The sequence below is a fragment of the Colias croceus genome, chromosome 18 (assembly GCF_905220415.1).
Source record: "Colias croceus chromosome 18, ilColCroc2.1".
Taxonomy (NCBI): Eukaryota; Metazoa; Arthropoda; class Insecta; order Lepidoptera; family Pieridae; genus Colias; species Colias croceus.
Genome location: NC_059554.1, coordinates 4,212,928 through 4,231,409, shown reverse-complemented (window position 1 = coordinate 4,231,409; position 18,482 = coordinate 4,212,928). Strand labels below are relative to the sequence as shown.

The following is an 18,482-nucleotide window of genomic DNA, read 5'->3' as shown; positions in this document are numbered from 1 at the left end:
GCTGAGAAGAAGACCGTTTAAACGACCTCGTAATCGAAGCTGTTCAGTTTGTTTCTTGTCGCAGACATAACGATGTTTTCAAAGAGTGTAGTCGTGTGCAGTCTTCTGGCGTTTGCCGCGTTGGCTGCGGCAACCGACGTATTGCAATGCCCCGGTAAGTATTGACTTTACGTAAGACCGTTACCATTCGTCATTCGACCTCCTTTCTTCTCGTGTTACTTTATAGATACCTAGTACACAACATAATAACACAAATTTTTTTGTTGTTATATCTTATGTCTTCATAACTAGGTAATATAAATAATGAATTTCTATAGAAATATACATACGCAGCATCAAACAAATGGTCACATTAAAATTAATCATACGTAACAAGGAATTTGAATTGAATCCTTTATCAATTACTTTTTCACGCATAATAAGTAAAAATATGATTATGGGAAATAAAATTTTGCGTAATTAATTCTAAATTTGTCATGTAAATATGAATTAGAAGTTCAAAGTTGTCATGTATTTTTAACAGACTTCAAAAAAAGAGGATCATTATTTTATTACCTCAAAACTTTTGACTGGGTGAACCGATTTTGATAAATATTTGAAAGCTTATTATTTGAAAACCATGTGGTCGAATTTAAACATTGTTTTAATTCTCAAACTTTGAAGACGGTTTTTATTTAAAAAAAAACTAATAGATATTGCTAGGAACTACTTAATAATTTTCCTCAGTAATTTTCCTGTACACTCTATTACCAAGTTTATTCAGTTACGAACAGGCAATAATTTTTAACGGATTTAAAACATGAACATCTCGTCAAATATTAATTAACTTAAATACAAAAACAATTAAGTTAATGTTATAGTGAATATAGTTATGAAATGATTATTTGTGTCTTATCTGAAGACCGTGCGTCGCGGTAAATGCCTAGTAGCTCTATGCTTTAAATTTTATTGTGCTTGTAGTTAGTACTTAGTACAGTACCTACCTACTACCTACTAACTGTACAAAAAATATAAACAAATACATAAGTACCTATGCACAAAAAAATGAAGTACATATATACTTATTCCCTAAAATTTATATACCTACATTTGTGTATGTTGATTTGAATCGTATTTACAAAATCTAAGTATGTTTGCGGTTTTTTATCGTAATAACTAATAACTAATGTAATAAAACAGTTGGTAGATACATATCTTAGATCATTTACTTAATGATCTAAGGTACATATCCAAACCATTTCTGTTGGTACGTTAAATATTTATAACTATTTTTTTCAGTATTTTATGAGTGTCAATCACGTAAGAAGTAGGTAGTACGGTGGACGATTGACCATAGTTTCAAGTAATAACTAGGTACATTTTGTTTTATTTAAAAATATGTTCATATTTTTAGGGCTGGCTATCCATACATGTAACTAGGGGATAAAAATTGAGAACATGGTAAATTCGCGAATGGGTATGTCAATTGCATAGATAGATCCTTAAAAATGAAATAAACGTTTCTGAGGTAGATTTAGGTTATTTGCTGCTTAGCTAATTGAAGAGATTTATGCAATCGTAAAAAATTGTATTCCAAACGTGAAACGACCGATAATAATTAATCAAACCACGATTTAAACCAGGGGCAGGAAGTATTTTAGATAAAATAATTTATAGGTACGAACTAGGGTCACAGATTAAATACTAGCTAGGGTGCTCTGAACATTTACATTTTACACGTTTATTAAGTATATTGGAGAATGGAGATTCAGGTAAATCTGTCCGTCTGGCCCTTTGTTTCCAAACTTGTTACCAAAGTAATAGCTGGATAAACGCAAGCATATTCACTGCCTAGCTCCTGCTATTAAAATTTAAAGGAGTAAGAAAAATAGAACGTAGCTGCTCCTTTTGTTTTTGGAAGTCGGTTTAAAGCCTAACCGATTTAGTTTCTAATACAAAATGAAACTAGTGAAAAGAACACGACATGTTGCAGCGAACTATAAATCACGACATTTAAATACATACACGCACATTTAGCTAAATATAGATGTAGGTATTTGAATAATTTAACATTCTTTAGGCCACGTTTTACGTAGGTAACTAATTGCCTTGATGAATTTAAGTCAGGAAAATATATTTAATTTTAAAAATATTAAAATAGGTAAGTACATATAATTCATTCAGATAGCTAGATTTTAGATAGTCAAAAACATTAAGATGTTGAAATACTACATATTATATTTAGATAGATAATATTCAAAGGAATGTTGTATAACTAAGGTATACTTAGTAGCCTCCTAAGAGCCTAAAATGATGGAATTTTTTTAGATATGTTATTAGCAAACTGGAATAGGTTTATTCCAATTTCAATTAAAGATTTCGTTGGCTCTGTTAGAGAGCTAGGATTATGCAATATTTTTTGGCAATTTATTGGCATACCTATCCTGTCTATAGTAGGACAGGATAGGATCTGGACAGCTGGCGATCAACAACTGTTCGCTTTAAAAGAAGTTTTTTGCCTCGTGCTACCGAAATTTGGAATCAGCTCCCACGGGCAGTGTTTCCACTGAGTTACGATTTTGGGAAAAGAGCGTACAGGCCGGCAACACACTCGCCATACCCCTGGTATTGTGGGTGCAAGTGGGCGACGATGATCATTTACCATCAGATGACTCGTATGCTCTTTTGCCTGCTCTAAACATTAAAAAAAAATGTGTGTGTATTTGTAACTCTTTCACGCAAATACAACTGAACCGATTACAATGAAATTTAGCACACAAATAGAAGGTAACATGGATTAACACTTAGGATAGGTTTTATCCCGGAAATCCCACGGGAGCGGGAACCAAACGGGTTTTTCTTTGAAAATTCGGCCAAAGCCGCGGGTGGAAAGCTAGTGATTAATTTATACGCACGAGCGTGACCTATTGGCACGGTCCTATGTAGTAGCCAGTACCTAGTTAGGTACTATTTTGTTAAAAAGGTAAATATTTGTTTTCAAATTGGCTTTACTATTTTATCATACAAACACATCGAGCATTATAAGCTTAGGTATATGTTTGTACCTACATTAATTCATTAGCTACGCTTAGTAATACATATTTATTTTTAGTGATTACCATTGTTGCAAGTTATCTTGTTGCCATGTTATAGTAACACTGACACGTAGTTCGAGAAGCAGATTAATTAACGATTATGACCACGATTTATTTTTATTAAACGAATCCGATCTAGATGGCATAAATTATATATTACTTCCGATAAACTGCAGAACACCGACATTGTAATACGTGAGCCGTATGCTGTCTTCATTGAGCGGTCACCTAGCATGTATCTACAACATCCGGCCACGTTTCATAACACCTTCATAATATGTACCTACCTAGGTACATATTTACTGACCATACACTGTGGTACTTATTCTATTTACTATCTACAGCCATATATACCTTGGAGATATGCACGTGTCATTTTAAAAACTTCAATTTCCCTATTGACATAAGGTTAGATTCAAATACCTATTAAGTATATCATGTACTCTCTGACCTCTGGATTGGGTCCTTTGAGACTAGCATCCCCTGAGCTGTTTTTACGGCCTCAAAATAAATAATAACTATGTAATTGCTCGCATAGGTACTATGTGACAATTTCTAACATCGCATTTAAAGATAAAAACAATTTTTTTAGTTGTGCAGTGTTTCTAGTTGTTATTTGAATACTGTTTTTATGTGTACTTTTTTTTAACAAATCGTATAAGTAATAATGTTGGTTGACAAAATTACTACGAAAATTCTCTTTAAATTACACTTAAGTGGATGATGATGAATAGATTATTTGATATACTAGATTTCCGCCCGCGGCTTCGCCCGCGTTTGCAAAGGAAAACCCGCATAGTTCCCGTTCCCGTGGGATTTCCGGGATAAAAACTATCCTATGTGTTAATCCAAGTTACCCTCTATATCTGTGCTCATTGTAATCGGTTCAGTAGTTTTTACTTGAAAGAGTAACAAACATCCATACATCCATGTATGGATGTATATGTCGTGGTCATATCGTAGATTTGATCATTTCATGATATGAGTGGCCATTTCACGAAATGGTCGCATATCGTGAAATGGCCAACATAGTTTGATCAGATCGTTAAATCGTCAACGTTTCACGATTTGGTCATCCACATTTGGCCAGATCGTATAAAATATAAAAAGTCCATAAAATATTAAAAAATTTCAGAATAACTATATTCTAAAAACTTGTTTAATGTCATTTAAGTTAGTGCCGCGGCAGCGGCCGGCGAATGCCAGAAGCGAATCGTTTTTGCAATAGAAAACAGTTAGGTTAGGTTAGGTTAGACTTTGATAAACAACGCACGAGCCGAGCGAGCAAAGCGAGCGTGCCGCGGCAGCGGCCGGCGAGTGCCAGAAGCGGATCGCTTTTTAAAAAACAAACAATTATAATAATATAGCAGTAGTTTCTTAAATTATTTTATTTAAGTCACATTTTTTCTTAAATACATATAAGATATCCACATTTTCCATAGTACTCGTACCTCTTCGTCGTAAATTCTTTGCTATGACTTTCTTCATAATATTGTTATTAAACGAATTATGAAGTTTTTAACTGCGAATAATTTAATTTTCGCCAGCGGCCGCCATCTTATCACATACCTAAACACAGAGCTTGCAGCGCCTCTACCAACGATTAATGTAACTATTTTACGATATGATCAAATAATTTTGATCATTTCATGAAAAAACCGTGCGTTAATTGGCCATATCGTGAAACGATTTCTTATCATTGATCTGCCCAAACCAAATCATGATGTGGCCAAACTAAATTGGTCATTTCACGATATGCGACCATTTCGTGAAATGGCCACTCATATCATGAAATGATCAAATCTACGATATGACCACGACATATATACAAACTTTCGCATTTATAATATTATTAGGATTTTTTTTTTTTTTTTTATATGAAAGAAGGCAAACGAGCATGTGGATCGCCTGATGGTAAGCAATTCCACAGCCCATAGGCATCTACAGACGTGTCCGAAGATGTGTTGCCGACTTTTTGAGGTGGAGGTATATTCTCTTTTTAAATGCCTCGATGTCATAGGCGTTCGGGAATATCGCCGAAGGCAGGTTGTAATATCGCCGAAGGCAGGTTGTTGGATATTAAGATAAGGATATTAAGATAAGATATTAAGATTTGTCTTGAATAATTTATAAATAATTTGTTTCGAAGTCATCTGACGACCTTTGCGGATTTCTCGACATTTAAAACTTCCCAAGTTTCTAATTAATAATTCTTTGCGATACTTCTGATTCTCTGCGATATAAGTGTATGAAAAATGATATTCGTATTCAGAAAATGCGATAAGCAAACACATTTTTATCCGTGGTCACAGGCCATGTTATCACACTGATTTGCAGCATCTTTTAACAAAAAAATATGATAATAATAAAAATAAAGATTTTTAAATTAGTAGATGAATAAAATAATAATTATTACTCCTTGAGTTGGAGCAACACTGAAAGATAATTTCAACATTTACCTAGTAAATTTTCACCGAATCCGACTGTCCGTGGTCCTCGTAATGAGTGACGAAATCGAGAATGCCAATGCAAATGTTTCAAAGGATCGAAATTAAATTTACCATAACAGTCTCTTGGTCTGTGTGGAAGCTGTGAAAAAATATACTTCTATGGCCTATGCCAATGCAATTAAAGGATACAGCCGTTTATGCTGCAAATTTGCGCCATTCGCGAGTGTATCCGATACCTACAGGGTAATTCCCGTGAAAACAGAATCTTGAAATTTGATACAAGTCTTACAACGCAGATTAAATAAAAATTGCTAAAAGCATAGGTATATGTAAAGTTACAATACCTATCTATAAATAAAAAAAAATAGGTTTATTCGGAACCCTCGGCCTCGGTGCGTGAGTTCGGCTCGCACTTGTACAGTTTTATTTCTAAAATACATTAACGTGATGAAGTTCTTTTTTGTTGTATTTTTATATAATGCGTTATAAAATGGTTACTAGAATATAGATTCTATATGACTAAATAGTTAATTTTAACAATAGATTGAATAAATTGAATAGTTTTTTAAGCGTTATTTCTTATTTTCCATTGTGGTTTGTTAATCCGTCATAAAATGCATGTTTTATTGTCAATTGTAAAGGAGAAATTATGCATAACATATTCAAGTTATAGTCATTTTGTCACATTTCAAGTTTAGTACCTAGTGCCTACTCAATACTCAATAAAGACTGATAACACAATTACACAAAGTTATTAAAGTTAGAATTAGGATTTATTTTGTCGTGGCAATGTTTTTCACTTAGATTACAAAATAAAAGACAGATGGAGCGTTGCCGAACTAAACCGAATAATTTATCGTCATTTTCAATAAAGCTATGTGTGCTGTCATTTCGCCGCTGCGCTGTACGTACACGGTGCTTCTGTGTGCGTGTAATGTTGCCAGATATTGAAAAATTTCCCAAATTTTTCCCCGACTACGGACAAAAGAGGGTTATGTTTTTCGAGTTTATGGATGTATGTATAATATTTCTTTGACACGCCCTGCAGTATAAACCGTTGGACCGATTTTGAGTTGTGAGGTTTCATTGCAATGATCTGAATTATTATGTTAGTGGCGGTAGTGACGTAGGCTATATACATAAATGAGAAGTCAAGTTTTAATTTTTATTTAAATTCTTTTATTACATAAAGTACCTGCCTACTAAAGCTATATATGGACAAAATAATTGTATTCAATTTTTTATTAAATAAATTACATAAAAAAAGTTTCAATATTAACTATAATAATTATATTATTTTTTATTTTTCATAATATATGAATACGAATAGCGGTTGTTTTTAGTCGAGAATACGGGACATTTTATTTTCATCATATCCATCATGGAGTTCACATAAATTAAATCGCTAGCGAAAACGACTATGACGTTTTTAAGCTTTATAAAAGTAACAAAATAATGTATTATGCTTATTAAAATAATCTAATAATTATCATGAAACTTTAGTGCACTATACAAATAATCACATTCACGATCGAAAAATCCAACAGCATTACCCTGAAGATCTTTTAACCATTTTACCGTTTTACCAATAAAAATGGCAAATTCATTTTCAAAATACTGGCAACATACGTTGAAGTTTTGTATTCCTTCATATCTGTAAAATTATTATTCGTATTAAAGAAATAAATCAGCCAAATAATCTACAGAAAACCTGTGAAACGATGTTTAATCTTTTTTTTTGTTTTCGGGAAGAAATTTTACAGCGTTTTATTATCACAAAACGGCATTTTTTTACTAAAATTGCAAACCCTTTTTGACGTATTGCATGACACTTTATGCGCTATAGCACTGGTGCAGCGACGTATTTGTTTTTGATTTCGTATTTTCTTTGACAAGGGCGACGGGCGGTTGTCATGCTCCATCTGTACTTTATTTTGTAATCTAAGGTTTTTCATGAAAATCTTTTGTTGATTAGATTATGTATGAAAGACGAATCGTAGGTACTAGGTATATACCACAACGTAGTATATATCTGTCAACTGTGTACATACTTACCTACTACTTGTCAAAAATATTAGGTACAGTCTCATACACAAATGTTATTAACCAGTTACTTCAATGTAATACTCGTAGCTTTACAAATTTATCACTAACTGATCAGCTTTTTTTGTTCAAATTAAACGCAGGTCAACAGGCAATCCTTCACCACTGACGGAAGTTACCTCGTGTATCTATTTCAGTATCTACATCATAAGCTTATACATATTCAAACATTATCCCCATTAATTAAGATACATACCTAATAATTTATTTTTTTAATTCCAACTGTTCCTTCACCTATACATAGGTACCTACTTACTCAGAAATAAAATTAAAAAAATATTCCGGCTACAAATCCTTATTTTTTTTCATTCAACTACCTACATTACATTACCGCATAAAAGCAAATAGAGATAATATTTGTAAGATATTCATTAATAAATAATTACGTATCTCTATATCTCTATATATATCTCTATATCTATATCTCTATATATCTCTGTATATTGGTAATAAATGGATTTTTTAATAAAAGGCATTTATTATTTATTATCAAAGACACACGTGTTGTTGTACGGTTATGGCGTCGGTCGTTGATTGTATATAATAATTATAGCCTAGCCAGGATAGCCTATTTCAAAAATACTTAGTTCCAATTCTAATGGATTTTTGTATCTCTCTTGTATAGTACCTACGCCAGTGAAGAGATACATTTGAAAATGTACTTCAACTTTGTAAGTTCATCATAATATTACAAAATAAATTTAAACTAAAAGTTATTAGTTACTACATAAAAATTCGCAAAATTAGTTATAATAAAAAAATATTTTTCTACTAATTATTCTGCGTCTCTAGTCACGCGCACTTGTCTAGCTTTTTTTGTCTTTGTACATTAAAAATGAGCTACACGTACTTACGTCTAAGTTACGACGGCGTTTATAATAAAATAATTTTATATCTCACTACAAATACAAACATATTCAAACCGGTAAGTAGGTATCTACATCAAAATAATAAAAGGAAAATTCTGGCGCGTTAGTGTAGGTAGGTACACTGTTTTCAACTCTACATTGTTTTTGTTTCAAGAAAAACACGTTATGACGACTTTGAGATAGGTAATAAAGATTTATAAGAATTAAGAAGGTCGGTATATAAAGATCAAAACGATTTCCACATCCTTTATGCAATTGACGAGTCTCACCATGCAATTAATTTTGCTTTTGTTCATACGCTGGATGTTGTAATTTAGAAATCTGTAACAATGGAGCTCGGATGCAAAACTATCACTATAAGTTATCACTACACATACAAAACTGCTTCGTCTATATGTTTGTCCGTTCTCGAAAACTCAAAAGCCGATACCGATTTTCATTCTTGATTTTACAATGGATAGCTCATAGCGTGGTTCTTGAGGACAACGTGGGCGAAGTTATGGTCGTAAAGCTTATCGGAGATCGTTAACAATTAACCTAGATAATATTAGAAAGCAGTGCCCCGTCACGTATTTTTGTAAAATTATTTTCAAAAACTCAAAAACACCCATGAAAGCGATTTTTCTATAGAAACTTATTTGTTGGACCATTGTCTGCATAAAAATCTAGCTGTGAACAATGTGCGAAATTAAAGCGCTCGGGTACATATAAAACTCATAAAACAAAACAAAGGTAATCATGAACAAGATCTAGAGATTCATAGACATGTCCTTGACTCGTGTAGCCAGCTATAAAGACTACCTACGATAAATATAAAACGATAATTATCGTCCACAAGCTATAGCAATAATTATTATTATTCGTTGTTCTAGTAATTAATTCGAATGAGTCTCATGGCATCTAACTAAAGCATTGTAAATTATTAATGTCAAATAATTTTATAGAAGCATAACTATCATAGCAGAAATAATTTTAAGAAGAAATAAATTATATATAATATAATTTCATAATATTATGATATCCGCATTAAAATCGGAACCCCTTTTGCTATGAAAATAGTTTTTGTAACTCTACATGTTGCTTTGCCTTTAATCATTGAATAACGCAAGGAATAATTCTTTGAATACAATATTAATAGCTAGTAAGAAACGTGAAAGAGTATGTAATGTAGTGAAATAATTATAATTTAAATATAAATGCCAGTTCGATTTAATGCATACTTACCTATATATTATAATAATATCTCAAAAATTACATATTAAAATGACGTGCGGAAAAAAAAGTATCCAGGACTTCTGAATGGGAAAGCTATTGGAAGCGATATGTTCGATCAAAACCGATTTCCCGTTTCGTGATTTTATTTTTTTACTAGCTGTGCCCGCGACTTCGTCCGCGTGGAATAGTGACTGCATAGTAGTTACTACTTAACTTTTATTGAATAAACACGTACTACCATAAATAATTAAAAAAACTTTTAGTAAAATTTATTACTAAACTGAGCTAAAAAGATAAATGCCTAACTAATTAATTTTTTACGTAAAATTTATTTTAAATTATGTCATATTATTTTTAGGCACCAGGAGGGAAGGGAGCAAATTTATTTTCCTTCCTTCCTTGTATGGATGTTTTAGACAATATATTGTGCAGCAAATGAGTGCCGAGACAAACGTCAAAACGCAAAGGAATAGAATCCGCTATCGATACCTTACGATACTAATTGACATAAGCGTACTCATGATGTTTTACTAAAGATTTGTTCACCCTACCAACGACGACGACGATCACGAACAAAATTTTCATCCAGTCGCAATTTAATAAAATTGTGCAAAACACATCATACGCTTATGACAATTATTATCGTAGCGGATTCCTTCTATTCCTTTGCGTTTTGACGTTTGTCTCAGCGCTCATCTTTCCTGTCTCGCGCCTGTAGTAACTAAACCGTTTAGACTGTGCAATAAAAATTAAATTAAAAAAAAAACCCAACGCAACGAAGAAAAGTGCATAGAAAAAGGAATAAATAATTTCACAAACTTCCCGAAGATCTTTAAAAATAAATATCATTTTAAATATTTATAAAAATAAAAAAAAACAAAGTCGGCGGGGCTACCATACCATCATTATCATATTATCATAATTTTAAAGATCGTCGGGAAGTTTGTAAAATCATTTATTCCTTTTCCTTCATTGCGTTGGGTTTTTTTTTTAATTTTTAAACTTCGGTTTCTTATTTTCATGTAATATTTTCAAGTGAGCGAGACCTACCTTTACCTCCATAATACATTCAAAAAATCTAATAAATGGAAAAACCGATCTGGATAAAAATAGAACTATAACTGTAGGTTTTTTTATTACCTAAAACTTTTATATCGTATATCAAATAAATGGATGAACCGATTTTGATAAAATTTGATTTATTGTTACTGATAGGTCGTTCGCTTTCATTTAATATATCACTAAAGTATATTCGATAACTTTAGTTATTTTCATTCCTACTTTTAGCTCTATATGTATACCTAGGTATAATAAATGGATTAACCTATTTTGATATAGTTTATCTAAGAACCAGCGTCGGAAAATATGATCTTGATACTTTCGATATGATCACATGGACATTTTATAGAAATAACTGTAGCGTATAACAGATAACTTACGTTTTAACGTACACATTATAATAGTGTACCATAGAATGCCTTAGCAAATGTTCGCCGTGAATACTTAAATGGTCATAACTTTTTTATTTATAAACCGATTGACATGAAATAAACACTAAATGTTAAATGAAGAATAACACAATATATTAATGAAAACCACATTTAAATCGGATAAGCCGTTTCTGAGATTAGCGTGTTCAAACATACAGACAAACAGACAAACGGACAAACAGACAAACAGACAAAAAAAAATTTTAACGATAGTTTTGGGTTTGGGATCGATTTAGTAATAACCCCTGCTAATTTTTTTTACATATTTTCATTGTACAGACACCACTTTTCTAGAATTTTATTATATGTATTGATCAAAGATTATGTATACCAATTCAAAGATTTCACCTTTCAATTCAAAGGGTTCACCTATTTAGATACGTAGGTTACTTAGGTACTATTTTTATCTACTTAGATATTTGCCGCAAGACAACCCCACACCCGTTCTATTAATTTATTTTGGTGTATAATATTTTAAAGGTTATAATAATAATTACACTCATATTTATTTTTACAGGTAAAAATATACCGAATTTGAAAGAAAATGTTCAATTGACGCCCTGCAAAAAAGCACCTTGCAAGTTAAAAAAAGGAACTAATCAACATATCAACATTAATTTCACACCAGGTAAATATTGTTTTTATATATAAAAGAATTTTTCCATTGCTAAGATTTATATTTAATTCGTGGTAAAAAATAAATTATTTATCTGTAAATGGTAAACATGTGAAAATATGATTTTTATATTTACATCATGAAAGGAATATCTACCTAATCTAGTTAATAAAATATGCATGTAAAAAATAATATAAAGCAGATATATGTATAGAGCCATATAATCATAACTACTGTGATTAAGTTCATAGCTAGCCATAAAATTATGTTTTTTTTTTATATAATTGCCAACAAACACTGACTTGACTTCAGTTTATTATGAGTCAATTATATTATATAAAACACCTGTAACATGAGAATATAATATTATGTACATACATGTATATAAAGTTGGTATACCTTGAATGTTTTAATGAGTGCCACACCATCTACAGTTGATCAAAGGATGGTTGTAGCCAAGAATAATCTTCTTCTCATGTTGCTAATATTAGAAATCGAGTAATTTAAATACTGTCCATAACAAACTGTTTTCGAATTTTACAGAGACCGACCTGGATGTAATAACAAACCATGTAGTGGCGGATGTTTTCGGAGTTGAATTGCCATTTGTGGGAGTCGACGGCAATCCCGTGTGCGACAAGCTTCAGACGGCCGATGGACAACCAGCTTCATGTCCACTCAAAGCGGGAACAACATACACATATAAAGACTCCTTCCCCATACTCAATTTCTATCCCTCAATAGAAGTCAAAGTACACTGGGAATTACAAGCGAACAAAAAAGGATTTATTTGCTTCGAAATGCCCGTAAAAATAGTATAGATTTTTAGAATTTGTTTAAAATCGAGATGGTGTTATAGGTATTTATTTTTACTCTTCAAGATTTATCAGCTACGCGCTGTATAATGTGTGATATTAAGTCTTAATCATATTAACCGGCGATTGATTATAACGTGGATAGATATACCTACATGAGTTCTTAGCATGAGTTGATGTCAAGATGTAGTTAAAAGCTCGCGTGTATTAGATACAAAGATTACAATGTTTCTATTGTAGATCGATTAAATGAAGGAAATCTATACCGCTGACACAGATACACCGACACGTGATAGTAATTTCCTACAATTTAAACTATATTATCTCTTCGCCTGATAAATTAGTCCTCAGATGTTCTTTGTATGAATAATGGTGTCTGCACAATGACTTTATATGTGTCCTTTATGGTTTTATACAATAATTTTAACATTATTAATTTTATATTCAATACATTTTTTACGATTTTCATTTTTCTCAATGCGTTACATTTTTAACTGATGGTTAAGTGATTTACTTTTGAAGCATTACGCGTAAGCATTTTTTTACTTTGTCAATGATGAAACAGAAATTATATTGGTACCTTCATGTCGCGTGCATGAGTGCAGTTTATTATGGTTATAATTTTAGTACTTACGTAAGTATATATTTTAATGGATAAAGAATTAAAATATACAAAACGTGTTTTATTTATCCCACAAATATCACTTGATATACCCAGTCTAAAAATATAATCGCTGGTAAATATATTGATTTTCTTAATAGGAATTAATTCTACTGCGTCAATCACTTTCAGCTTACTTTTGGAATAAATAAATTTTTCTACTACTTACAGTATCTACAGGCACTATATCTTGAAAACCATACAGATAAAAAAGGAAAATTATTCAGTTGTTCTAACCAATGCATTGCTAATGGGTAGGTGAATTCGAGTGTAGGTTGTCTCATAAATATACGCCTTTTCAAAATCATACGTAAAATAAGAAAAAAAATAAAGCTTTAATTATTTTATTTTAAATTGAATATAAAATTAAGTATAAAAACCATACTATTGCACTTTCTCGCGCTTTAGCCTGTATAAAAATAGTAGGGGATAGCGTTTACCCTTTTTTCGAGGCGGGCACGATGGCGGCGGGAACTTCGAAACATATGATGTCACGGTTTCCGTCTTTAAGTGCCCAGTGCACCCTAAGGCTCACTTCAGGGTAAAACGCTTCCACTGGGATTATGTTTGTATAAACGTATTCTACGTTCGCTTCAAGGGGGCACCGGGCTGGTGAGCCATCATCTGCTCTAGTCACGGACGGACACGCGTCCCCATCTGTCACGCCAATGAACGGCAATGGAATGCTCCCGATATCAGCATACACATCATTCTTAAGGGTTTTCACTGTTTTGGCTGAAATATAAAATGTATAGGATTAGATTACCGTAATTAGGTGCTCATTCATGAGCCTAAGTTATTAATAAGTAAGTAAGTAATATTCATTATTCAAGTTATATTTAGAACTTAAATACGTAATTTATGTTAGTGTTATAATACATTATTACGTAGATAAATGTTTATGTTATAATATTATGCGTGAAATGGTAAAATATACCTAATCAACTAGCTATTGAATATTGATACATTTGACCTTAACCTACTCATAATTAAGTTACGGAGATACATCTTCTAGACTTCTAATTTATTTATATTCATTCAAAGACCAATCTCGTTTTAACTTAATTAAAGACAATTATTACATTGTATTCTGATAAACCAAGGTCTTTTCTTTGTAAAAAAAGGTTAATCCACAAAAAAGAACAATCACGTCTGCCTACAGTTATATCTAATTGGGGCAAAATTATCTTTATAATTGTATATAAAGATTATAATTTGAATTAACAAGTGCTAATCTGGTCTCTGGCAAACAGAGTTGCTGCGCTTCTTTTGTTTGGTTGAATGAGCTCAGAAAATAAGCGACCGATTTTCTTCTTTCATTGTTAGATTAGAAAAATTCTTTCAGTGTTAAATTTTAGTCCATTTATCGATGAAGGATATAGGTTTATCATAACGCCGATGGGTACGTAGCAATTCGAGGTAAACTGCGAGCTCAGCTCGTAATTATTAATTATTAACTCCAAATTTATTAATAAATTTTTAATAATTTGGCAACATTGTGTATCGTTGCTTGCAAAGAGTAATATGAATAAAGTTAAAAAACTGGATTAGTCACGTTCTCGTGATCCGCTTATCAACGAGAATAATAATAATAACTTTTAATTATTATTAAAACCTAACTATTAGATACATATTATTATCTATTATCTTATTTCTCATTTTTACCAAACCTTAAGCGACGAATTCCACTATCAGAAAACATAGTGAGGCCACTAAGACCAAACATTTGTTGAGCAAGAGTTGATCAACAGTGTTCCTTTGTTTAAATTTTGATGGTTATCAGCCCCCCTAGCCAAGTGGCTTTCTGTTAGCGTAGCGTTCAATAGAATACGTTCAATAGATACGATACGAATGTATGGGATTGACGTAAGCTGTAGATTCTATTGAACGCTTTAGCCTTTAGATATTACTTGGCTAGGGGGGCAGGCGAGAAATATTTCTACATGCGCGGTCATCAACTCAGAAAACGCAATGTTGCCAGAAACTCCTCAACGTTTTTGAAAATTAATTATTTACTATGAACACGAAGCTTAACAGCCTCTGATAGACTTTCCTAAATAACCTATAACTAAAAATATGTATTTATATGATGTTTTTAAGAAAATTAAGTATTGTATTGTATATCGTATTTTCTTGGTATTTTATAATCTGTTGTTAAAATAGGGTGCCCTTACACAATGAAAAATAAGATCTCAAGTCTTATTTAACATAGATAGAGATTTAATCATAGAGCAGGTAAAACCCAAGCTTTGCTAATACGAGGGGGAAAATTTAGAGGAAAATCAGAAGTCCAGATTACCAGAAAAGTAAACTAGAAGATATTAGGTAAGTACATTATACTCAGCATTTCCGAAAATGGTATTACCAATTAAAGATATCGTAAGCGGAATATTTATATAGCGCAGCCCGAATTTTACTTCTTATTGTTTTCATTTAAAAGAGTACTAACTACGGAGTTTGCTGCCGGTTCTTCTCTGGAGTAACTGCTTTCCGAACCGGCGGTTAAATATTATTTTATTCTGTTTTGACGACTCAAAAGTGTTTGTTTCTAAACCAAGTCTAGTTGATTTAATAATGCTTTACTTACTGGGTTTGAACTTGAATGTTACGTGGATGTCCGTGCCTTTACGCAGTTTGCAGCGACTTTTTGCCCTGTCACATGCAGAGACATGAATCCTCTCTTGTAAATTATCAATGGAAAGACCTGGAAAAAGATTTGATTGCTTTTAATATTAACAAATCATGAGAGTGCCAATGAGACTGACCTCGCAAAATTTTTCCGCTGATTTGTGAATTTAACGCTGACAAAGAGCAAAGAACACAAGATGCTTGAAAATTTACGTGCATAGGTATACCTTATAACTACAGTGTATACATTACAAGTAGAAATAAAGAATAAATATCTATAATTGCTGGAAAAAATATCTCGACATATTTGGAGATCCCGCCGCGGCCGCGGCCGTTTCATTCGTCAATAGTAATATCATCTAGGTAGATATGTTATTGATATAAACTGTAATTGGAAGTACCTATAAATGTTCTAGAACTGTAGAAACAATTACATCTAATGAAGTAAAACTTACTTTACAATACAGATGGATATATCATATATTTTATATCTTAGATTACCTACAATTATATATAGTGGCATAATAATATTATGTCGCCACAAGCCTGCCACACGAAGGTATCGTAAAAATATTAGCATTATGTATATAGATATGTGCGATTCTATTTTAGGATGACAGAATTCTATTACCTACATAGGTATCGAAAATGTCCGCTGATCGAAATAATTCTTGTAGTTTTGAAAATCGCTACAGTTTTTCCTTGACATGTCCAGATGATCATATCGAAAATCCTCAATATATGTACAACTAACGATGAGACGAGTTGAGTCTACGGCAATAAAACTAGGCCGGCACCTCAGCAACTCGTAGGAAAATGAAAAGTTGGTAAGTATTTTCTAAGCCGGAAATGTTCATTTTAATTGCGGATTTTTCAAACGGGTTTGAAACTCTCATATAAGGTTTCTCATGAGGGCGGTTTGTCTAACCGGTGCGGCAAGTAGTTAAATTTAATTTTTAAACCCGTTTAAAATAACAATCTAAGGAAGGTCGTGAATGGAAAAAAATAATTAAACGAGTAGTTAATTTGAATCTTTTAAATATTCATATATGATGTGTCTTACCTTTGCATTGTGATATAAGTGGACTTCCAGCACTCAATACATCATTTACAAAAGCCGCTGCTATAATGGTAAAAACAAATATATAACCCTTCATTTTCTTGTAGTTTTACGCCACACAACTGATTCTGTAGACAAAATAACTGCGATTGACAGTGAGAAAACATTAACTTACTACCTAAAACTTGTTGTGAAGGTCGTGTTTAAAGACGCTTAATTTATTAAAAAAATGTAAATATTAAGGACACGCTTACCAGCTGACCAAGGTAGAAATATAAAGTAAAATGAGAAGAATGAATAGAATGTATCATAATTAGCTTGGGTATTGTTAATACCTACATATTAATAAATCTTCCAAGCCATCAAAACTTAGTCATAATGTTGACTTGTTAGAATAAATCCGGTAAATATAATTGTAAGGACATGATACCTTCCTTTTTAAAGACTTCATAAAAAAATATCTACCTAACTAAAGATATGATGACCTCACTAAAGATATAAATAGCCAACTTCCTATTTTACACTTGCAAGTTTGAATACTTGTTTCAACCCTAGTTATGTATATTTTTTAAGCATCATTCTGCTGTGTTTTGAAACTCTCCTAATTATTTTAATTAGGATGTCTCCCGCCACAATAAAACAGTAGGTGGTAATACCACAAAACAATTCTAACTTTAAACCAGGGATCTGCCACTTTAATAGTTGTCTATGTGAAATACGACAAACCCGCGCTTAAAGTTAAACCCTGTCTAAAGGTTTTTGTGATTTATATATTAATATTTTGTACATTACATTGGGTTCAAATAGAATTGTGTAATAATATAATATGCAATTCCTTAATAATATAATGTTTTCGCAACGTGCACTTGAACACAAAAATAAAGGCCACAAAGATCTAAATTTCAGCATTAAGTAAAAATATATTTTAGTTATAAATTTATAAATATACATATTTTAGTTATCAAAAAAATACGGAAAATACACAACACAACATGAATTATTTCTTTGATATAAATATGCGAATAGGTATGGCTATCTTATTTTTTGCTTACTGACGTGCTAATTTTGTTCAAGGAAACATAACACAATTAGCAACATTTATTAGTCACGAGTATTATATAAATTAAATACTTAGGTAAGTACTAGTATGTTAGAAACTTCTCAGTCCTGCAGAGCAGCTCGAATTGGCGAATTACTTCCGGAAACTATTCTGACTTAATTCTTATACGATCCCTAATAATGGACCTACAGGTGATATAGGTAATAATTATATAAATGCATGAAGGGCCCGTGTTGTTTAATCCATATTGTCATTTTTTTTCAATTCCAAGGAATTGAAGAAAAGAATTTTAGGAATTTAATTTATTCTGGTTTGTTTTTACTTTTTATTGCCCATTTGAAGGCGATTGTATTGAAGGATTGCATTTGAAGGGAAAAATTATTGAGCCAGTTAAGCCAGAAAATCCGGTACTCATGCGCCAAATCGAGCTGCTCTATGGCG

General features: G+C 32.0%; 2 protein-coding genes across 2 annotated transcripts; one reads left to right on the top strand and one right to left on the bottom strand.

Annotated features, from left to right (window-relative positions):
* On the top strand, window positions 1-13,304 carry LOC123699969 (ecdysteroid-regulated 16 kDa protein-like). The gene is made up of 3 exons (XM_045647029.1): window positions 1-154; window positions 11,719-11,829; window positions 12,361-13,304. The coding sequence occupies exons 1-3, from the start codon at window positions 73-75 to the stop codon at window positions 12,636-12,638; spliced, it is 471 nt and encodes a 156-aa protein (XP_045502985.1). The 5' UTR covers window positions 1-72; the 3' UTR covers window positions 12,639-13,304.
* A 317-nt stretch (window positions 13,305-13,621) lies between these two features.
* LOC123699968 (NPC intracellular cholesterol transporter 2 homolog a-like) lies at window positions 13,622-17,152 on the bottom strand. The gene is made up of 3 exons (XM_045647028.1): window positions 16,985-17,152; window positions 15,881-15,997; window positions 13,622-14,028 (listed from the first exon to the last, which is right to left on the bottom strand). Exons 1-3 carry the CDS (start codon window positions 17,076-17,078, stop codon window positions 13,730-13,732), a joined length of 510 nt encoding a protein of 169 aa, XP_045502984.1. The 5' UTR covers window positions 17,079-17,152; the 3' UTR covers window positions 13,622-13,729.
* Between the last annotated feature and the right edge of the window lie 1,330 nt (window positions 17,153-18,482).

Coding starts and splice junctions, on each gene's coding strand:
- LOC123699969 (XM_045647029.1), top strand. CDS start 73: ATGTTTTCAAAGAGTGTAGTCGTGTGCAGTCTTCTGGCGTTTGCCGCG. Junction 155..11,718: donor CGACGTATTGCAATGCCCCG/GTAAGTATTGAC, acceptor TTATTTTTACAG/GTAAAAATATACCGAATTTG. Junction 11,830..12,360: donor CAACATTAATTTCACACCAG/GTAAATATTGTT, acceptor CGAATTTTACAG/AGACCGACCTGGATGTAATA.
- LOC123699968 (XM_045647028.1), bottom strand. CDS start 17,078: ATGAAGGGTTATATATTTGTTTTTACCATTATAGCAGCGGCTTTTGTA. Junction 15,998..16,984: donor ACTTATATCACAATGCAAAG/GTAAGACACATC, acceptor ATCTTTTTCCAG/GTCTTTCCATTGATAATTTA. Junction 14,029..15,880: donor AACATTCAAGTTCAAACCCA/GTAAGTAAAGCA, acceptor TTTATATTTCAG/CCAAAACAGTGAAAACCCTT.